This window comes from Budorcas taxicolor, chromosome 8 (assembly GCF_023091745.1).
Source record: "Budorcas taxicolor isolate Tak-1 chromosome 8, Takin1.1, whole genome shotgun sequence".
NCBI classification, from domain to species: Eukaryota; Metazoa; Chordata; class Mammalia; order Artiodactyla; family Bovidae; genus Budorcas; species Budorcas taxicolor.
This window is the reverse complement of record NC_068917.1, coordinates 87,037,168-87,060,030: the sequence shown is the minus strand read 5'-3', so window position 1 is coordinate 87,060,030 and position 22,863 is coordinate 87,037,168. Positions and strand designations below refer to the sequence as shown.

General features: G+C 47.4%; 1 protein-coding gene across 1 annotated transcript in view; it reads right to left on the bottom strand.

The window, feature by feature from the left end:
* FGD3 (FYVE, RhoGEF and PH domain containing 3) overlaps positions 1-19,754 on the bottom strand; it is a 31,746-nt gene extending 11,992 nt beyond the window's left edge. Inside the window, exons 1-11 of the mRNA XM_052645440.1 lie at positions 19,290-19,754; positions 12,375-12,464; positions 11,556-11,692; positions 9,412-9,568; positions 8,084-8,222; positions 7,481-7,539; positions 4,615-4,761; positions 4,196-4,288; positions 2,292-2,371; positions 1,045-1,075; positions 28-135 (exon numbers count right to left, since the gene is read on the bottom strand). Coding sequence (XP_052501400.1) covers positions 28-135; positions 1,045-1,075; positions 2,292-2,371; positions 4,196-4,288; positions 4,615-4,761; positions 7,481-7,539; positions 8,084-8,222; positions 9,412-9,568; positions 11,556-11,692; positions 12,375-12,464; positions 19,290-19,754 — 1,506 coding nt within the window. The remainder of the gene's footprint in view (positions 1-27; positions 136-1,044; positions 1,076-2,291; positions 2,372-4,195; positions 4,289-4,614; positions 4,762-7,480; positions 7,540-8,083; positions 8,223-9,411; positions 9,569-11,555; positions 11,693-12,374; positions 12,465-19,289) is intronic.
* Between the last annotated feature and the right edge of the window lie 3,109 nt (positions 19,755-22,863).

The following is a 22,863-nucleotide window of genomic DNA, read 5'->3' as shown; positions in this document are numbered from 1 at the left end:
GGTCACCCAACTGCTGCTAGCTCTCACAGGGGATTCTGGAGTGAGGGGGGAATTCTCATCCTGGCTGAAGGAGCCACTGAAGGCCTTGAAAGTCTGGCTGTTCTGCTTGTGCTTCTCAATGGTGGCTTGAATGACCTGAAACAAAACCACAAAGAACAAGGGCCTTCAGAGAGCATTCCAGGAAGGTCAGGACAGGGCACTATGGCCATTGCCTTTTCCCCTGACCAACAGCCTCACATTTCGGCAATAGCCCCCCCATAAGGTGAGGAAACAAGGCTAAGGGAGGTAACCAGTGACTCCAGTTCCCATGGATCCCAATGCCACCCCACATGCAGCGCTCCAAGCCGAAAGCAGACACTGTCTGGGAACATGTTGTATGGATCTGAGGCTGTGTTCCCATTCCCTGCAACTGCATTACCATCTAGCATTTGTTTGAATTTCCTTTTTCTCTTCTCACTCAGATTTCTCTTCTATGAATTTTGTGAGCCACACTTCACTAACAGTTAGCATTTGGCCTGGTGGTGGTCTGCCCACCCTGCTCACTGCCTTGGCCCTCACACTGCCTTGGCCCTCCTGACCGATATCCCCACCATGGCCAGCTCTGAGCTGAGCCTGCTCTGGCTGCCCCATGATGCTGCCTGGCCTGTCACTGGAAGTGCAGACTCCATCCTGGAAGTCAAACTGCTCTTTCCACACAATGCATCGCTCCTGCCAGCCATGGAGAGAAAGGTGGCACAGACCCACCTTCAAACTGCCAGCCAGTAGAGATTCTCCCCAGGGTGAAGGCACCTCCCTGCATTCCTACTTCCAGGCCTTTACGTTTATTTGTTCACTGAGGAGGAGCCCCAAATAAGAGAATGGATTCAAAGTTTTGTGGAGTCTGAAGGTACTTAGAAGCTTGGTCAATCCATCACTTCAAGGTGGATAGATGGATGGACAACACCTGAAGGGCCACAGGGCCATCCCATCCCTTGCTCCAGAATGAATGACTATGCTGCTCAAAAATTTGGTCATTTGGTGACTTTAAAACTTTAGGAGCTTTACCTGAATCCATTCTTTCTTCTCCTCTTCTGTCCTAAAAAAGCCAAAACAGTATTTTATTAATTTTGTCTTGAAAGACTCAGTCTTGTCAAACTCTTTGCAACCCCATGGGCTGTAGCCTACCAGGCTCCTTCATCCATGGGATTTTCCAGGCAAGAGCACTGGAGTGGGTTGCCATTTCCTTCTCCAGAGGAGCTTCCTGACCCAGGGATTGAACCTGGGTCTACCCACACTGTAGGCAGACGCTTTACCATCTGAGCCACCAGGGAAGTCCTAATTTTGTCTTAGATACTGACTATAAACCATCAACTCCTCTCAGCTCTGCAGCAAATGCCTGAGCTGCTCACTGCCTGGAAGTACAATTCAAGGCTTGGAAGAGTGGCTCTGGGACAATGAGGCCAGTATCACCAAGTGCAGTCAGGTTGAGTGTGGCCAAGTGGAGTTAGGTATGGCCATGTGGGTTCAGGACAGTTCAGGTGTGCCCAGACGAAGTCAGGTGTGACTATATGTGGTTAAGCTTGGTATGCAGAGCCCTCTGCAGTGGATATAAATCAACACCTCCCTGGGCCACAGTGGGTCATAGATGGGCTCTCCCATGTACTGCTGCAAGTCAGAGAGAGCCTGGCACCATCTTACAAGGTAGTGTGATAATAGCCACCAAAATTTAAGGTGGGTGTGCTACCCTTTGGCCAGCAATTCCACTTCAAGAATCTGTCAGATGTACATAACAACACATCTGTACAAAGCTTGGTTCATGGACACTGCTTGCAGCACCATTTGCAACAACAAGACCCCAGAGGAGCCTAGATGCCCATCAGTGGGAACCAGCCAATGACCGTACTGGAAAATTATCCTACTTTAGAAAATGATCATCATATATGGGATGATTTCTGATAAATTAAGTGAAAAAAGCAAGATGCAGAACAAACTAGACAGAAAACGGTCATCTGTGATTTAAAAAAAAAAAAAAAAAGATACATGTATGTATGTATGGGGACAAAAATTCCAGAAGGATACTTTAGAGATGGTTAAAAATGTCTGCTGGGGGTGGGATACAGGAGGTGGGTAGAGGCCTAATTTTCACTGACTTCCCCTTAGTACTGTTAACATTTTAAACCACAAATAAGCCAGTTAAATGAATAAATAAAAACACATCAAAAGGTTATCCAGTTTAGAAAGGGAAGCCATCTGCTAAAATTTCAGGTCAAACACATTCACACAGCAGCAGATACCGAGGCAGCTGACCCTACCGAGTTTGTAGCTCCAGGGATCTTTTCTTTCCAGTTATGATGAATGTGTGGGCTGCACTTGACTTGACGATATCCTGCACCTAAAGGCATACAACCAAGGACAAAACAAAAACAGTGTGTCACTTAGCAGGTCCTGGACTGTGGGCTCACACTGTCACTCAGACTTGGAGGGTTTTCCCTGAGAAGGGGGCAGAGGGGACCCAGAGCGTCTGCAGGGAAGGTGTCCAGCTTAGGGTCATGGTTGCTGCTGGAGACTGTATGAGTCAGTCCATGGTGGAGGGCGGACCACTGACCTGCCCAGGCAGGGCTAGGACCACTCATCCACTGTTCTTGGAACTGTGCCGGCCAAATGTGTCTGTTCTTGGGGTTTCCCAGGAAGTCAGTGCCAGTACCTTTCCCCACAGGGTACCCCCAGACACTCCTGACACACAGGATGGAAATCTTAGAAGAGCCAGGAGGATCCCCACTTCTCTGCAGGGGTTTCTGAGGCCCCATAGGAAATAGATGGAGAAACAGTGGAAACAGTGTCAGACTTTATTTTGGGGGGCTCCAAAATCACTACAGATGGTGACTGCAGCCATGAAATTAAAAGACGCTTACTCCTTGGAAGGAAAGTTATGACCAACCTAGACAGCATATTCAAAAGCAGAGACATTACTTTGCCAACTAAGGTCCGTCTAGTCAAGGTTATGGTTTTTCCGGTAGTCATGTATGTATGTGAGAGTTGGACTGTGAAGAAGGCTGAGCACCGAAGAATTGATGCTTTTGAACTGTGGTGTTGGAGAAGACTCTTGAGAGTCCCTTGGACTGCAAGGAGATCCACCCAGTCCATTCTGAAAGAGATCAACCCTAGGATTTCTTTGGAAGGAATGATGCTAAAGCTGAAACTCCAGTACTTTGGCCACCTCATGCGAAGAGTTGACTCATTGGAGAAGACTTTGATGCTGGGAGGGAGTAGGGGCAGGAGGAGAAGGGGACGACCCAGGATGAGATGGTTGGATGGCATCACTGACTCGATGGACGCGAGTCTGAGTGAACTCCGGGAGCTGGTGATGGACAGGAAGGCCTGGCGTGCCGCGATTCATGGGGTCGCAGAGAGTCGGACACGACTGAGCGACTGAACTGAACTGAATGGGCAGGTACCTTGGATCGAGGGGCATCTGCAACAAGGAGCCATCCTTCATCTCCTAGACCCCTCATTCCTTCAGCTGGATGTGGCCCACAGGCAGGCCACTATCAGAAGGGATTTTTTTTTTTTTGGTATCACTAGCAAATCTTTACTTTTCAGAATAACTAAGTACTTTGATTTAGCTAGCATTTTTGGAGTGCCTGTTAATTCAAAGTACTCCCCCACAGGAGAAGGGGCACTGATTCCAGCTCCAGTAGCCCCACAGCATAAGACACAGATGGACTCAAGGAAGAGGGATGGCAAGAACAACAGGCTGTCTGGATTTGGGGTACAGATGTCAGCAGAACCTCATCTGGGTTCTGCTAACATCTCCTGCATTGGTGCAGGAGTGGAGGGAGTATAGGACCAAGGACCAAAGAACAGACAGGATGGGCACCCCATCAGTATTCACCTCAAGCTTCCCTTAGAGTCTGTAAAGGGGGGCCTGAGTGCTGGGGACAGGAGACAGCCTGGTCCTGCCATGGCTCTTCAGCCTGCCAGCATGAAGCCTACACGTGCTGGCAGGTAGGCCAAGTGGAGGGGCTGGGATCCTGCCCACTCAGTCCAGGATGCCAGGACTCAGGAGATGTTCCTGCATGCCTGGATCAGGACAGAAGCAAGGCTCAGAGAAACAGGCAGATGACCAGTCACACAGCAGTGAGTGGGTAGTGCCCTGTGTCCCTACACCTGCTCTGTGCTTTCCCAGAAACAGATTGTGTGGGAGGGGCTCACCCACCTGGAGGCCGGAAATGTCCATCTTCTCCCGGACACTGAACTTCTGGCCCATAAGCCGCAGTTTGGGCACACAGTAAAGGATCATGCTGTTGAACTGCGATAGGGACGGGCAGGCACGCGATGAGGGGTGTCTGACCCCAGAGAGGAGCGCCCTAGGGAGGAGGTGGGGCGTGGCCCTGGCGGTGGTGGACAGGGTTGGGTGGGGCTGGGCTGAATGTGGGCGTGGCGAGGGCATGCTAGGGGGTGGGCTGAGGGTGTGGCTTAGCTGCTGGGCGTGGCTTTGCCGCTGGTTGGGTCTGGGCTGGGTGAGGGTGTGGCTGAGTGACCTGGTGGGCCAGGACTCTGCGTCTGGGCTGGGTGAGGCGGGCAGCTAGGTTGGGCAGGAGTGGGCAGGGTTGGTGTGATTGGATGGGGGCTCACCAGGAAGAGGTGGCGGTCCTGGGTGGTGCCATTCTTGGCCGACAGCTTCTGGATGTGGCCCTCCTTGATCAGCTCGTTCGCAGGGTTGACGATGTCCTCCTCCCCACCCAGTCTCTCGTACACTTCCAAAAGCTTGTGCATTTTCTCCTAACAGAGACACAGGGCTCAGGCAGCTGCACAACCACAGGGACTGGAGGCCTGCCAGGGCTGGGGACCCAGAGATGAGTGGAACCCTGGCCTGCAAGTGTGGACCAGAACCAAGATGGTACCATGAGCCTGTGTACAACCAGATGTGAGGGGAAACACGGGTGACACTCAAGTTGGGCACTGAAGAACATAAGTTCACCTCGCATATTATTAATAACTATTCAATTATAACAGCTGCTAGCACCATTGCTATGGGCCCTGCCCTGTTCTACACATAGTGTATTTAATACACATGGTGTCTTTAACCTAATTCTAGCACGGGTTCTATGAGGCAGATCCCATTATTATCTTCAACCTTTAGACAGAGAAACTGAGACACAGAGAAATTAAGTAAATTGCTGGAGGTGCTTCAGCTAGAGAACTGGGACTGGCTCTCTTGGCCTCCACACTGCATGCCAGCGCCTTCTGTGGGGAAGCAGTGAAGGCCTTGGGTCCGAGGAGATATGTTGGGCCCCTCTTGTGTTTTAGCCTTACTGGCTTTCTTGCTCCACCCTCAGATGGCCCAGGGCCATGATAAGACCAGACCTCTGCCTATCTCCCTCCGGCCTCAAGACTGGTTGTGTGGTCATATGATCAACCAGCTACCCTGGGGTATGAGGGGAGAGGATAGGCAGTTCATTGTTCCAGCTCTGGGCTGAGAGGCACCTAAGCCAGGAATGAAGGAATGAACGCAGCAAAAGGCAGAGCTGAGCCTAAGGAATATTAACCCAGAAACAAGGAGAATGGATCCACGATGCTACAGCAGCCACTGCCCTTGGATCTGACCAGTCTAAATCTGCACGCCCTGGAAGCAGGCTGGTTTAGTTGGCCCTTCTGTCTCTGGTATGGAAACAGGTGGTAGATATGGACATGGGAGCAGAAAGGGGACCCCAGCATAGAGATTAAGCAGGAACAGACAAGGCAGGACCAAAGGGCCTGTGTGTCCTGGAGGTTGGGCAGGCAGACGGCCTGTTGGAGAGCTTGTGTGTATACCTGGGAGGGAATGGCAGGTCAGGAGGGCTCTGAACAGAGAGTGACAAAATAAGCAACCCATAGAAGGCTCTGAGCAGAGAAAGGTGGATCAGAGTCCAGGGAGACTGGTGGGGAGGCTGCAGTGGTGGTCCAAGATGAGGAGATTACAGATAAATAGGGGGAAGCATGAAGAGGCTCCTGTGAGCACACACTGATAAACCATCCCCTGCGCCTGAGAAGAGCCCCCAGACTGTCACAGAGGCCTCACCAGACTTGGAGTGAGAACTGGCATGTGGTGAATATGGTATAGTGTGACAGGAGTCCACCCCATGCCCCTCAGAGATGTAGGCCCACGGCGGCTCCTCCAAAGGTCCATGGGCTCTATGTGACCTCATGACCATGGAGTTCCATGAAGCAGTTCTTTCTCCTCCATTAGATTTAGTATTGGGGAGAAAAAGATGGGAAATTAGATTAAAAAGGATCTAGAGTGAAATGTTGCCTGTTTCGGTTGCTGTGGGTACCCCCAAAGCAGACCCAATGCTGGGGAAAGTCAGGGAGGAGGACATAGGACATGGATCCCACATAACAAGAGCTGCCCCAAAATAGGCTGCCCATCTCTCATTTCTCGCTGTTGAGAGATGTGGGGTCAAAGAAATATTTCCCTTTCTTTCTTCTCTCAAAAAACAGCAGTGCCCATGTGAAAGTAAATAGGTCCCATGACTGAGGGAACCAGGGCTGGATAGAGACTGTGTCAGCCTGGAGAGCCGGCTCACTGAGAAGATACCTCATCTCATCCCAGGTTGAAATGTGGCCCTGGGGCTTTCAGAGTTTTCTGGTAAAGCCAAGAATTTGGATTCTCCTGTGAAATGCTCTGATCTAAAATTCTGGGTAAGGACTTATAAATTCTTACACCATGTCCAGGCAGTGTGCAGACCAAACAAGGGCTGGGATGAAACAATGCCAGCTGGGTCAAAAGGTGTTGGTATGAGCTAGGAGGCCTCCGCATCTGCAGACCCCATTGCTCAGAGGTGTTAGATCAACAAGAGGACACCTTCAGGCTGTGTTTGGAGATGGGGCCTTTGGTAGATGATTAAGTTTCGATGAGGTCATGGTCATGGGGTGGGAGAGGGGATCATGATGAGATTACAGCCCTAATAAGAGAGACATCAGAGAACTTGCTCTTTCTTTTTGCAATGTGAGGACAGTGAGCAGGTGGCTGTCTACAAGCCAGGAATCAGATCCATCAGCACCTTGATCTTGGACTTCCAGCCTCCAGAATGGTTAGGGTAAATGTCTGCTGTTTAAGCTGTCTAGTCTACAATACTTTGTTATAGCAGCCCCAGCTGACAGAGCTTGAATGAATGAATGAACAATCAAATGAGTGATGCTAACACTGAGAAGTAACACTGAACTGTACTAGGTCTTGTTCTGAGTACTTTATGTAGTGTGATTTGATCCCCACGATCCCCAAGGAGACAAGTTTTGTCAGTGACCTCATTTTACAAGTGGGGAAACTGAGGCACAGGGTACTATTAACTAGCAATCATCAAGCTAGTAAGGGGCAGGCCTGTATAGCTCTCAGCAGAGCCTCTGTCTTCCTGGGGGCAGGTGGGTGAGAGTGCATAGTGATGATGCTTGGCCCACCCTGTGCTTGCCCTGCTCTAAACTGCTGGTTCCTCAGGCATCTTCTGGGAATGCCCACACTCACCATTTTCCGAATGGCAGCGTTGGAGTGGTTGGCAGCTGTGGAGATGAGCTCCAAGGACCCTGCAGAAAGACCCCAGAATCTAGTTACAGGGCACCGGGTGGCTCCACAGGTCTTCACCCCATGAGGCTGAGCGCCAGGCTCTGCCCTGCACCTGTCCTTTCCCATGGCTGTACCAGGTGCTCATGAGAACTGGCCCAGGGTGGGGCAGTGCAAACTTGCAGACGTGTCCCATTTGCTGGGGGTTTGCCAAGGCTGACGTCCCATTCCCCTGTGCAGATCCTGCCCCCTGATGCCCACCAGCTACTGCCCGTGCACCAGGCGCCGCCTTGCCAGTCCCACCAGGTCCTCCATGAGCCCTAAGCTCTGCCAGCACTTAGCAGTTCCCTCCACAGGAATATCATCCTCTCCTCAACTGCAGTGGGGGCAGGGGAGGTTTTCCCTCACACTCGGTCGCTTCCTATTGGGGGTCAGTTGGAACTCTTTCCTTCTCTCTGTCTCTGTCTCTCTGTCTCTGCCTCTTTGTCTTTATCTTTCTGCCTGTTTGTCTCTCTCAATGTGGGTTTTCAGCAGGAGCCCCAACTCCCACCGCCCAGGCCAGCTCACTCTCTGCATCCTTCCAGTCTGGGGCATCCTCTGGGAGCCTCTTCAGATAGTCCTTGAGCAGCAGCTCATAGCGGGGGACCCTCTGCACGGGCTCCAGCATGTGGTGCTGCAGGGTCAGGTTTCCGCACATCTCCTGCTTCTGTGGGGTAGAGAGAGGAGGTGTGGGGCACCCATGGGCAGGCATGTGGCTGCCAGGCACACTCCACACTTCCAGCTTTTGCAGCCCCAGAAGGCTGCCTGGAGTACCCACAATCGACTGACTGCAGGCCACATCTTACACAGAGGAAACTGAGGCTTGGCGAAGTTGAACAATGGAGTGAGGAGCTGCACCCTAGGCAGGCCTGCTCCAGTGTTGGCATTTTTATATACATCCTTGTTGGAGACTGTTCTGTGCGGACAGCTGGGAGGGCCCAGTTGTAAGTGAGCGGGTGAGGGTGTAGAGGTGGCAGGTAAAAGGGGAGAAAGAAGCCCTCAGAATCAGAGGGGATGCTGAGAGACGCAGGCAGATCCAGGACTCTATACTAAGAAGTCATGAGTGATCTGATTACAGTGGGATCTGAGGAAAACCCAGAAAGTTATCAAGGGGCCACCCCAAATCTGAACCTGTCCTTCAAAGCCTTAGCACAGAGGGCTCAGTGCCCATGAACTCTCCAGGGTACAGTGAGGAATGTAGGTGCATGTATGCATGTGTGAACATGTGTGTACACATGTGCACACGTGTTACATATGTGCATATATGCATGTGGGTGCAGGTGGCTCATACTTAAAATATTTTTAAAAGAATTACTTTATTTAAAATTGATGAATGTGCCCAATTAAAACCCTCAAATTTTGTATGGAAAACAAAATCATAAATAAAGTTAAAAAATAAAACATCAATGGGGAAAAATAATTTTCAACACATTTGACAGTTAACAACTGACATTCTTAACGTGTAAAATCTGCATGAATTAGTAAGAAAAAGACCAACAGGGCAGTAGACAACAGCAACCAGAGCTGTGAACAGTCTCTTTGCAGAAAAAGAGAAAGAAAATATTGACGCAACATTTTTCTAAGTGTTTGCACCAGCCACTGAGGGATGCTCTGGAGGGAGACTGGCATTTGGATCCTGGTCCTACTGAATAATAGTTTGTGATGACACGATCACACAAATTTTTTGAGCCACAGTTTCCTCTTCCATGAAATGAAAATGATTTGTCTCTTGGAGTTATTTTAAAGATCAAAGCATTAATAGAGCATCTGGACACATCCCACAATTTTACTGATTTCCTTCATGTTGAAACACAAACCCATCACTACGCCCATGAAGCAGAGGTGGGGCCACCTACCTGGATGCTTTGGACAATGTCTTTAAATACCAGTGAGCGCTGGGTCCAGGTGCTCACCAGCTCCATAGCCCGATCAAAGTTCTTGACATATTCACCATACATCTTGAGGAACGGGGCCAGCTTCTGCAGGATGTCTCCAAGTCGGGGGTTCGCATCCCTTTACCAGGGAATGAAATCATTACACACATACTTCCGGTGAAGGGCCAGGGTGGGACAGGGACTTCACAGGGAGCTATGGGACAATGGCATGACTTCCAAGTCTGTGTGATGGTGGGCAAACTGGTCACCCTCTCCAAGCCTTACTTTCCTCTCCTGTATCACATGGGATGGAAAATAGTGTGTTGCCTAGGGGATCATGTGAAGTACTCCAACAGTGCAGTCACAGAGCCATTACTCAAAACCAGGAGCTGTTAGTAATAATGGAACCACTTGATGAGCCACAGTTATCGAAGAGAACCAAGAAAACCCCATTATACTTCTATATGAGCAACGATTAGGAACAATAGGATGATCTAATTCTGGCAATATCATGGGAAAGCAACACTGTGTAATAATGAATGGTTTGGACAGCGATTTAGAAATAAATTTAAAGGAACCAAAAATATATTCATATATTAGACTTTAGAACTGTGGGGGATTTATCCTAAAGAAATAATCCAAAAGAAGAAAAAAAGACACAGGCAAAAAGTCATCCTCTGCAGCATTACTAGGAATGGGCTTTCAAACGCAGAGGGGAAGCCCCTGGACTCTTGCACCATTATTACACAAGGAGCGTCTGTGTACTGACAGTCTCTTCAGGGCCTTGAGGGGGAAAGTCATTTCTAGCAGGTGTGCACTGCATTAGCCAGAAAGGCAATCCAGCCCTGAGCTTTAACCTCATGGCCTTGTACACAGTATAACCTGCTCTGCAAGTGGAGCATGTCCTTCTAAATATTTACAAATTGACTTGGATGCTTGCTGAGCCTTGCAGATGCAGGGACACCCCCCAGTCAAGCCCCTGGCCCCTGGCCTCTGTGTTCTCTCTGGCCTGGTTCTAGCTTAGAGAATGGACTCTTGGGGACACTACAGGCCTTGCAGCTGAGCTGTCCCTCTGCTACAAATAAGTGGAAGCAGCAGAGGGACAGAGGGACAGCCCTCTGGGGACACTCACATGAGAGAAAAACATCTCATTTTTAAAAGCAGAGGTGCAGTATATACTAGGAGGGAAAATAAACCCATAAGCATGGTCTATTCACTGGTGTTTGCAGACATCAAACCACATTTAAATTCCACAAAGCCCTGGTTTGGTGGTTTTAGTTGTTAAGTCATGTTTGACTCTTGCGACCCCATGGACTGTAGCCCACCAGGCTTCTCTGTCCATGGGATTTCCCGGACAAGAATACTGGAGTGTTTTGCCAGTTCCTTCTCCAGGGGCTCTTTCTGACCTATCGGTCAAATCCACATCTCATGCACTGCAGTCTCCTGAATTGCAGGCAGACTTTTCACTGACTGAGCCACCAGGGAAGCCCAGAGAATTCTATTTACAGTAGCACCTGCTCAAGGTGCTCAGTCACATCTGACTCTTTTGCGACCCCGTGGACTCTAGCCTGCCAGGCTCCCCTGTTCATGGAATTCTCGAGGCAAGAATACTGGCGTGGGTAGCCAATCCCTTCTCCAGGGGATCTTCCTGACCCAGGGATTGAACCCGGGCCTCCTGCATTGCAGGCAAATTCTTTACAGCTGAGCAATCAGGGAAGTCCTGAAGGAAATGGCAACCCACTCCAGTACTCTTGCCTGGAAAATCCCATGGACAGAGGAGCCTGGTGGGCTACAGTCCATGGGGTCACAAGAGTCGGACATGACTTAGCGACTAAACCACCACCACCAATTTGCAGATGAAGAAGCTAAGACACTGAGAGGCCATGGGGTCAGAGTTGGCCCAGGACCCTGCAAAAGAGAGCCTAGGACCCTAGGAGACATGTTTCCCAGGTAGCTCCTGGTTTGGGGGCATGCAAACCCCAGATTTAAAGGCTGTTTGGCAGGGAATGTACAACAAAACACTGCAACAGGATCACCATGAACTTCAATCTCCAAAGGCATAGGAACCAAACTCCCAGGGAAATGTCGGCCCCTCCACTTTCCCAGGCACCCTGAGTTGCACTTACCACTCATTCGTGATCCGCGCCTGCAGCTCAGGCAGGAGGAACTGCCCGTGGAAGCGATAGATGGAGGAGATATTAGAAAAGATGCCTGTGGTGACTTCTGAAGGGATCCCCGCTTCCGTCAGCCGGGTGTAGAAAACCTGGGTGTGGAGAAGCCCTTGCAGCGGTCACTAAATGTGGGTCACTGCAAACGGCTACAATCATGCTTCTGCTACAGACATGGGAGCTCAGGGGAGGCTGCCATTGCCTTATGTTTTCTTAATGAAACTTCTGCTTCATCAAACTGCCTTAAAGAACCTTATGGTCTTATAGCAAGCTTACTGATGGCCAAGAATTGGGAGTGAGGCAGGGACAGGCCCCTCTAGAGTGAGACAGACCATCTTTCTTCCATCTGCCTTTCATGGGAAATGGATGGTCCTGATTTCCTGTCTTTGCTTTGTGAGCCACAAACAGAAGCAGTACCTGTCAAAACCTGGTTTCTATGGGAGTTTTACTTCCTGTGCTCATAAACCCCATGTTGCCAGGTGAAGAGGGAGGGTGCCACCCACTGTCATAGGGCATCTACATGCTCAGATAATTTAACTGCCATGAAGAAAAACCCCCAAGGTGACCAGACAAGACCTTTGCCCCAGAGCCACAAGCTGTGAAAGCAAAAACTAAAAATTTCTGGAGGAGATTTAAATATATCCAAGTTTCAGTATTCATGTCAGTCGTATTCCAACTGCAAGGCCTAGCCAATGCTAAGATAGAAAGTTTGCCTCTGAAACTGCCCACCGAAACTCTGGAAGTAGACAAAGGCAGGCTCCAAGCTGGGAGGGTTACCTGGTCTAGCAGGTGCAGCCGCTTCACATAGGTCTCCTCCGTGTGCAGGAGCTCCTGGGCAATGTGGAGCAACTTCTGAGGCTCAGAGCACTGTGAAGAAAAGAGCTGTAACTCACCTAGGGATGGTGAGTTTGGGGGAGGCAGCATCTGACACTGCATACCAGGGATGATGACAGGCCCCCAGAGATCAGAGGAAGCTGCTGGAACTGGGATGTGAGGCTCAGTGCTCACAGATGGAATTTCCAGGGAGGTTTCTGGGGGAGACAGAACAGTTTTTACCAATCCCCTCAAATCTTCTGCAGCCGAGAGAAAACTTTATCCTCCCAGGGCTTTGACTGCAGACCAGCTACAATAGCCACATCAAAATATACTGTGGAATGACATCACCAAGATGGCAAATTAGAAAGCTACAAGCCCTCCCAATAGAGACATGAAAAGATGCTCAACATCATTAATTGTTACAGAAAAGCAAATCAAAACTATAATGAGGATATCACCTCACACTGGTCAGAGTGGTCATCAGTCATTAAAAAGTCAACAAATAAGAATATTAGAGAGGGTGTGGAGAAAAGGGAACTCTCCTACACTATTGGTGAGGATATAAATTGATGTAGCCAATATGGAGATTCCTAAAAAAAGTAAAAATAGAGTTGCCATATGATCTTATAATCCCACTCCTGGGCATATGTCCAGAGAAAACTATAATTTAAAAAGGTACATGTACCCCAGTGTTTATTGCAGCACTGTTTATAATAGCCAAGACACAGAAACAACCAAAATGTTCATTAGCAGATAAATGGATAAAGAAGAGGTGGTGCATATATACAAGGGAATATTGCTCAGCCAGTAAAAACAGTGACATAACGCCATTGGCAGCAACATGGACTAGATATTATCATACTAAGTGAAGTAAGTCGGACAGAGAAAGACCATGTGATATCACTTATATGCTTAGTTGCTCAGTTGTGTCCGACTCTTTGCAGCCTTATAGACTGTAGCCCACCAGGCTCCCTGTCCATGAGGATTCTCCAAGCAAGAATACTGGAGTGGGTTGCCATGCCCTCCTCCAGGGATATCGCTTATATGTGGAATATGAAATATGACATAAATGAACTTATCTATGAAACAAAAACAGGCTCACAGATATAGTGAACAGACTTGTGATTGCCAAGGAGAAGGGTGAGGTGTAGGAAGGATGAACTGGGAGTCCGGGATTAGCAAATGCAAACTACTATATATAGTATATAAAATGGATAAACAAGGTCCTAGTGTATAGCATAGGGAACTATATCCAATTCCTGTGATAAACCATAGTGGAAAACATATTAAAAAGAATGTATAACTGAATCACTTTACTATACAGTAAAAATTAACGTAACATTGGAAATCAACTATGCTTCAAGAAAATAAATTTACAAAAAAGAAAGCTCCAGGCCCTCCTTCTCCTACATAGACATGGAGTTAACAATATACAAACAAGAATACCTCTGTGAAATCTCAAGACAGCTGAGAAACTATGGCTTTCAAGCCATTTTAAAACTAAGAAGAGATTCTATCAAGCAGCGAATGACAACTGGTGTTTGGAACACCCTTTTACGTTCCTCCTCCAAGCAAAATAGCATGGCATGACCGGGAGGAACTCCCCCTCCCCATGATACTCCTCCCTCAGGATGAAAACAAAGGAATGAACTGTACATCCAGGGTTCTGTCTCATCTGGAAGTTGCCTGAGGGATGGTTTCTGTCTTGCCAGACTTGGAATGCTATCATGACCAGTGCCAGAGTTTGAAAGACACTGAAAACTGAGGCAAGAAGCATGTTAGAGCTGATGATCTGCAGAGAGATGCCAGAGGAGAAAGAGATCAGACAAAGTTTACTAAGTTTTAGAACTTCTAGCCTGACTGGCTAAGATTTTTCCCTGCACAAAGCCAGCATGTGAAGACTGGAGAGGTGGTTGTTTTTCAGATGCCAAATTCCAGCAAAATATTACAAAGAAATAGGGAAATGTGGTGTGATTAAAGGAACAAAATAAAATTCCAGAAACAAACCCTAAAGAAGCATAGATCTATGAGCTGCCTATAAAAAATATTAAATACCTGTCATATAGATGCTCAATGAGCTAAAAGAAAAAGGGGGGGAACACAAATAGACAACTTAGTGAAATCGGGAAAGTGATGCATTAACTAAATGACAATATAATTAAAGATATGCTGCTGCTAAGTCGCTTCAGTCGTGTCCGACTCTGTGCGATCCCATAGACGGAAGCCCACCAGGCTCCCCCATCCCTGGGATTCTCTAGGCAAGAATACTGGAGTGGGTTGCCATTTCCTTCTCCAATGCATGAATGAAAGTGAAAAGTGAAAGTGAAGTCGCTCAGTCATGTCTGACCCTCAGCGACCCCATGGACTGCAGCCTACCAGGCTCCTTCATCCATGGGATTTTCCAGGCAACAGCACTGGAGGGGGGTGCCATTGCCTTCTCTGAATTAAAGATATAGAAACTATAAAAAAGAGCCAAACAGAAATTCTAGAGCTGAAAATTTCAATAATTAGACTAAAAAATTCAATCTAGGTCATTTGAAAGTCAGAGAAACAAAAAGAAAAACAATGAAGAAAAGCAAAGAGAGCCTAAGAAGTTCATGGAATACTATCAAATTGACCATATATGCATTATGGGAGTCCCAGAAGAAGAGAGTGAAGGGAGCAGAGAGTTTACTTGATAAATTATTGGCTGAAAATGTCTCCCAAATGAAATGGACAAGCAAATTCAAGAATCTCATGGAACTCCAACTAGGACGAATCCAAAGAACCACACTGGGACCTATTATTTAAAAAGGTGGGAAGGGGGGCAGTGGGATACTATATTTAAAGGGCTGAAGAAGAAAAAAAAACAACAGCTGTCAACCAAGAATACCTTATTCAACAAAGTGATTCTTCAAAAATGAAGAATAAAGACTTTCCCAAATAAGCAAAGGATAAAGAGTTCATTATCACTAGACTTGCTATACAAGAAATGCTGAAGGAAGTCCTTTAAGATGTGAAAAGATGGTAGATAGCAACATGAAGTTTACAAGAATATAAAGTTCTTCAATAAAAATAAATGCATAAACAAATATAGTAACCTATACTACCATAATTTTTGGTACAAAATAACACAAAAAGGACAAAAACATTTAAAAACTATAAATCTATGTGAAAGGGCATACTGTTCATATAAACATGTAATTTGTGATATTACATAGATCATCTGGTAGGGACAGCTGTAAAGCAGACTTTTTGTTTACCATTGAAGTAAGTTTTTACCAGGTTAAAATACAATGCTATAACTTTAAATATTTTATGTAATTGCAATAGAAAAAATATATAGAATATACACAAGGGTCAATGAGAAGGGAATCAAGGCATATTATTACAAAAAAATCAGTTAAACTTAAAAGAGGAAAGCAGTAAGAGATGGACAAAAAAGTTACAAAACATATAGAAAACAATGAGAAAAGCAATAGTGAGTTCTTCCGTATCAGTAACTTGTTTAAATGTAAATGACTTAAACTCCCCAATCAAAAGATATGGATTGGTTGAACAGATTAAAAAAAACAAAACAAAACAGCATTCAGTTACATGCTACCCACAAGAAAGTCGGGCTTCCAAGGTGGCTCAGTGGTAAAAAATCAACCTGCCAAAGCAGCAGATGCAGGAGATGAGAGTTTGATCCCTGGATTGGGAAGATCTGGAGGAGGAAATGGCAACCCACTCCAATATTCTTGCCTGGGAAATTCCATGGACAGAGGAACCTGGCAGGCTACAGTCCATGGGGTCACAGAGAGTCAAACATAACTGAGTGACTGAGCACAGAGAAGAAACTCACTTCAGACTCAAGGATATACATGGGCTGTAAGTGAAAGACGTAAAAAGATACTTCCTGGAAACAGTCAACAGATAGATTGAGTGGCCTACTTACATCAGACAAAATGGACTTTAAATAAAAAACCTTACACAATACAAAGACATTATATAATAATAAAAGGATCAATTCACCAAGAAGATATAAAAATTATAAATATGCATCAAACCTCACGGTGGTGGTGGTTTACTTGCTAAGTCGTGTCCGACTCTTGCAACTCCATGGACTGTAGCCTATCAGGCTCCTCTGTCCTTTGGCTTCTCCAGGCAAGAATACTGGAGTGGGTTGCCATTTCCTTCTCCAGGGGATCTTCCCAAACCAGGAATCGAACCTGGGCCTCCTGAATTGTAGGCAGGTTCTTCACCTCATAACACCTAAATATATGAAGCAAACTTCGACAGATTAGAAGAAAGAAGCTGATTACAACAAAATAACTGTAGGAGACTTCAGTTACTCTACATTCAATACTGGATAGGACATGCAGAATATCAATAAAGAAGCAAGGGATTTGAACAACAGTGTCTGAATGAACCTAACAGACATATATAGAGCACTCTATCTAATAATGGCAGAACATACATTCTTCTCAAGTGCACATGGAAACCCTCAAGATCAGACCATGTGTTAGGCCACAAAACAAATATTAACAAATTGAAGAAGATTGAAATCATATGAAATATCTTTTGCAATCACATCAGAATGAAACTAGAAATCAACAGCACAGGAAAACCTGGAAAATCCACAGATTTCTGGAAATTAGATAGTACACTCTTAAACAACAGTCCACGGGGTTGCTGAGGGTCAGACACGACTGAGTGACTTCACTTTCACTTTTCACTTTCATACATTGGAGAAGGAAATGGCAACCCACTCCAGTGTTCTTGCCTGGGGGATCCCAGGGACGGGGGAGCCTCGTGGGCTGCTGTCTATGGGGTCGCACAGAGTCGCACTCGACTGAAGTGACTTAGTAGTAGTAGTAGTAAACAACAGTCAAAGAAGTCACAAAGGAAATTAGAAAATAGCTTGAGACAGATGAAAGTGAAAACACAACATATAAAAACTTACGGAACGTGGTAAAAGCAGTGCTAAGAGGGGTATTTATAGCTGTAAATGCATACATGTATAAGGAGGAAAGATCTCAAATCAACAACCTAACTTTGTACCTCAAGATTAGAAAAATAACACACTAAACCCAAAGGAATCAGGAGGAAGGAACTAACAGATTAGAGCAGAGATAAAACAGAGAGTAGAAATACATTTAAAAAAACAACAAAACTAAGAGTTGTTTTTTGAAAAGATGAACAAAATTGACAAACCAAAAAAAATGAGAGAGAAATCAAATAAAATGAAAGAGGAAACATTACAACCGATACCACAGAATACAAGGAATCATAGAGATGGACAATGAAACAGTTGAATAAATTATAAGGCATAGATAAATTCCTAGAAACACAACCTACCAAGATTGAATCATAAAGAAACAGAAAACATGCACGGACCAATAACAAATAAGGAGGTTAAATAAAAAATAAAGAAACTTCCCAACAAAGAAAAGCCCAGGAACAGATGGTTTCACTGGGAAATTAACACCAATTATTCTCAAATAATTGAGATATTATCTTTGGAAATATTTTCCAAAAAATTCAAAGAATGAGGAACACTCACTAACTCATTCTACAAGACCAATATTATCTCAATACCAAAGCTTTGGGGCCTTGCTGACCCTGAAGATATGGTCCCTCCGAGGGTACACTGATTCCTAGAGATATAAAGGATTCACCAGCAAGACAAAAAGTGTCTTTCAAGTGCAAACCAACCCATCCAGAGCCCACAGCCAACCATCTTCTTTCCTGAATCACACAGGACCAGGTGTGAGGTACCCAGGGATAGCCCCTGTACGCGGAGCGCACTGAAATTATTCAGACTGGCCATTCTTAAGCCTGCTTACTCTGTCTCACCCATCCATCTCTTCAGAAATCACAATAAAGACTCTACTGCAACTTCAATAGTACTTGTGCATCAATTATACTTCAATTTTAAAAACAATCATTAAGTGATTAAAAAAAGATTCTTGCTCACAATTTCCACCCCCTCTGTCTCCTGACCCACCCTGGTGAGTTTCTCTCTGGTTCTCCTTGGTATGATGCGCCCCTCTTTTCATGTGCTATGAGTAATAAACTGTCTTTACACAGGAGTCATCTCCTGATTTGTTGGCTTCGCCATTCCTGAATAATAATAAAACCTATTTTAAAATATGCCCCCAGCCCACTCGCTGAGACTACAACAGCATAGGCCTGTGGCTGCCGTTTGCCCACAAACCTGCCTCTTGATGCAGCCATGTTTGTCAATACCATCTCCAACCAAAGGCCACCTGTGCTTCTCTTGAGACCTAGTCTCTTGCAGCTTACCTATGCTGTTCTCCCATGCACTTGCGGTCCCTCTAAGCCAGGGCTATCAGCTTTACTCCCATGTCCCCGTGAGTCCCAGTGCAGAGCCCAGAGCCCAAAATGCTAAAGGGACACAGATGAGGTTTCTCTAACACTGAGCCACAGTGCATGAGCATACCTGCTTCCCTGGCCCATCTGCATGGGGCTCTACTCCCATGCCTGGGCTCCCTTCCTGCCTCTGTACACCCCGTGCGCAACAGTAGTGTTTTCCCATTTATAAAACAACATGATAACCACGCTGCCTTCTTCATGAGGCTTCTGCAAGGCAGGCAGCAAGCACTGGTGAACAGAGCTGGTGGCAGCGCTGTTTCCATTAAGACTGGGCCACTGTGTGGCCATGGAACTGAGGCTCAGGAGTGAGATCATTGCCTGATGTGTCTGGGAGACCACTGCTTGTGTGGTCCTGCCGTCGGGCCTGCCCACCAACCCATTGCAGGGGCTTCTTTGAGAGTGGTGTTTGAGTGTGCACCCTGCTACTGGCACCAGGCCAAGTGATGGCCCTGTAGACCTCCAATACCCTCAGAGGAGGGCCCTGCAGCCCCTGACACCTGGTGCAGGAAGGTGACCTACCTTGGCTGGATCCGTGTCAACCTTAGAAGGGTTGTTCTCGGGGTCTGGCTCCTCACTGCTGCCCTCGCCTGCATCGCTATCAGCCTCCTCCTGTGGAGACTTGCCGCCCAGGGCTGTCCCCAGGTGTGGCCCTTTGATGATGGTACCTGGGCCCGCCTCACCGCTGTCCTCACAGAAGTGCTCGCCGACCACGCTGCAGGATGGGCTGTCTATCCCGCTGTCCCGGTTAGGGATCTTAGAGCTGCTGGCCTCACCCACTGAGCTCATGTCCCCAGCAGAGGCCTGGCTGCCAGGGCTCCCAGAGGCAGGCTCCCTGTAGTGAGTTCCAGGCCCGACAGGGAGCGCTGGGAGCTTCCCTGGGTCTGTGCTTGGTTGCTCCAGGGAGGAGTTATTACGCCCAGCATCTGGCTCCTCCATGGTGGCATTGGGGGCCGGGGGTGTTGAGGAGCCCCCTCCTGGCTCCATCCTCAAAGCTGAGTTCTCTGATCTCTGTGAGGGGCTGGCTGGGGGCTTCCTGTCAGGGAGAAATGAGTGAAGTCAGTGCCAGCTGGGCTGTGGACAAGCCCCCAGATAGGGCCCTCTGGAGAAAGTCAACATGGGGCTGTACTTGAGCACCCCTGTCAGCCTCAGCTGGTTTTCGGGCAATGGCAAATACAAAGCATTTTATTTAAAAGTTAATTTCTTCATAAAGAAAGAAGGAAGAGAGAGAGGGGTGGAGGGAGGGAGAGAGGGAGAAAGAAAGAGAGAGAAAAAGAGAGAAAGGAAGGAAGAAAGGAAAGAAAAAAGAGGGTGAAAGAAAAAGACAGGAGAGGGAGGAATGAATCCTGTAGCATGAAGCTACCTGCTCCTCAATGAATTAGAAATAAATGCATAAAATAATAGCAATAACCATCTTGAGCACAGTGGATCTGGTCTGCACCCTGCTCTGGCATCCATGACACTCTATCCTGCAAGGTAGCTCTGAGGTGAGGCAGGATCCCCATCAAGACCCTCCCTCAATATCACTGTAGATATTCTGTCTGACAGGTGACCTGACACTTTCCAGAGACCCAGGGGCTGAGGAGCCTGGACCTTGGTCCCGAATTCCTCCTGCTGCTGCATTTACTGGGGCTGTTCCATGCTCTCACATGGTGCCTCTTCTGGAAAACCTTGTGGAGGAAACGTCCCTTCAAGTGTCAGTCAGTCAAGTGTCAGACCTGCACAGAGAGGGTCAAAGGTGAGACTAGACTGCAGGAGACCGACATGCCTCCAAATCTTCTACTTGAAGCCACAGAGGGGCTGCAGAGGAGGCAGGGGCCAGGAACAGCAGCCACTGATTCCTGAGCAGCAGGTGGGTTACCTGAGGCTGGCAGACTCCACAGGGCACTGAGGTGAAGGGCGGGAGCCAGGCTCCCTGCCGGCTGCTTTCTGGGTCCTTTGGGTTGGCCAGCCGAAGCCTTGCACGAGACGGGGGGTGGGGGGTGAGGGATTTGCTGAAAATCTTTTTCTTGCCCAGCAGTTTTGAAGTGGAGCAGTTCAGGAGGTTCTAAAAAAAAATGGTGAAAAGAGAATGTCAACCACCTCCTCCACTGGCACTTAGAGCAACCTGGGTGACAGACCTAGTTCTCCAGGGAGAAGATGGAAGGGCAGCTTCAGGCCACCACTCAGTGCAGGGGACCCCTGAGCAGGTCGTAGAGGCCTATGGGTAGATGGAGCATGGCTGATTCCCTGGCCCCTAGCCCAGGGGAGCATGTATGACAACGGCTGTGGCATGTAGCAGCTTCTAGGGCTGGCTTAAAACTGGGGCCAGAATTGAGCTTGTCCCCAGTCATGCCATGACTCAGGGAGAAAGGGTCCCTTCGAGTGTGCAGTGCCCATCATGACTGGGGGACCCAGCAGGCCCTCCCAGACCCATGCACTCCCTTTGCTCACAGTCACAATCAGCTCTGCTGTCAGTGGCTTCTTCACACATTCCCTTCCTCTCTCACTAAACAAAATAAAGAACCATCAGTGGAGGCACAGGTCCCCCTCCACTCAAGACACACAATCAAAAAGGTGTCCTGAAGCCTGACCCTTGGCCACCCACGCAACAGAAGGGCCTCCTGGCAGAGTGTGCTCGGAAGAGAAGTGTGACCCACCTCTGCGCGCACATGGCCTTGAGGTGAGGCCTTGGGAGCCAAGCAGAGATCCAGCCCCTGTGAGTCTCCTGCCCTCTTGTCTCCCAGTGTAATCAGATTTCTTGAGTCAAGTGACGCCAAAATCAGTGCAGGGTGCATATTTAGTATTGCTACTGCCACATTCTTCAAGAACTTAATGGGGAGGAATATCAATATTTCTAAACAGAAAATGCATGCTTTGCCGCATTCTTCTCATAGCACAGGAGATAATCTCCAGTTTCCAGAAATCAGACATGACACAGCAGTAAAAATATGCTAGATGGAATTCAGGCCACACACTCAGCTTTGGCATGTCTACTGCAGCCATCCGGTGCCAGGTTGAGCCTGCTGCAGTCACACCTCAGGGTCTCCTGCTTCTGGTCAAGACTGAATTAGCTGGAGCTACTCTCTCACCTGAAACAACTAATCATGGATAAAGCATACGAAACAGCAGTTTGAGAGACACCTTACACCAGGCAACAAAGCGCAGTGCTTCTGAAGGTGGAAACATGTGCAGTGAGCCCCCTGTCACCCCAACTTCCTGCCTGGAGAAGGGGATCCCAAGTCGACCCCTGAGTGAGGAGACAGAGCTGGGCATCCAGAAACACCAAAGCAGCTGGACATCACAGGGTAGAGGGCTAGAGAGAGAGCTGCACAGAGGGAGCACAGAGAACCGAGGGCCCTCGGGATAGCTCAGTGCATGTGCAAGGAAACTACAAGACTTGAGAGAGAACTACCTGAGAGGATCAAAGGGAACATCAACTCAGGCTCACACAAGGCAGGGAATAAGCCTGTTTCCACCAGCCAAACCCCAATATCCACAGGGACTTAGATAACTTGGAAGGGTCTTGCCTCAGTGTGGGGGCATAATTAGCCCCACAGTGACCTCTACTCAGGTCCCACCTAATGAATACAGATGAATTTTAACAGGAAACTCTCTCTGTTTACAAGCAACTTAATAGCATTTCTAAACAATGCTCCAGGACAATGATAGAAGCACAGACATATTCAAAATCCAGTAAGGTGAAATTTACAGTGTCTGGCATCCAACCAAAAATTACCAGACACAGAGGACAGGAATACACAGCCCACAGTGAGGAGGAAAAGTCAATGAATTGCAATTGACCCATATCTGATACAGATACTAGAAATAGCAGACAAGGTCTTTAAGGCAGCAGCAGTACCTGCTTTATATTCAAAAGGTCAGCAGAGACATGGAAAATAAAAAAAGATGCATACCCAATTTCTAAAGATGGAAAACACAAGGTGTGAGATCAAAACCCACTGGAAGGGACTGATGGCAGATTAGACATTAAAGAAGAAAAATTAGTGAGTTTGGAGAGACTATAGAAGCTTTCTAAAATGAAAGAGAGAGAATGAATTGTGAGATGCAGAAAAACTATGAGCAGCATAATATGTGTGTAACCAGAATACATATG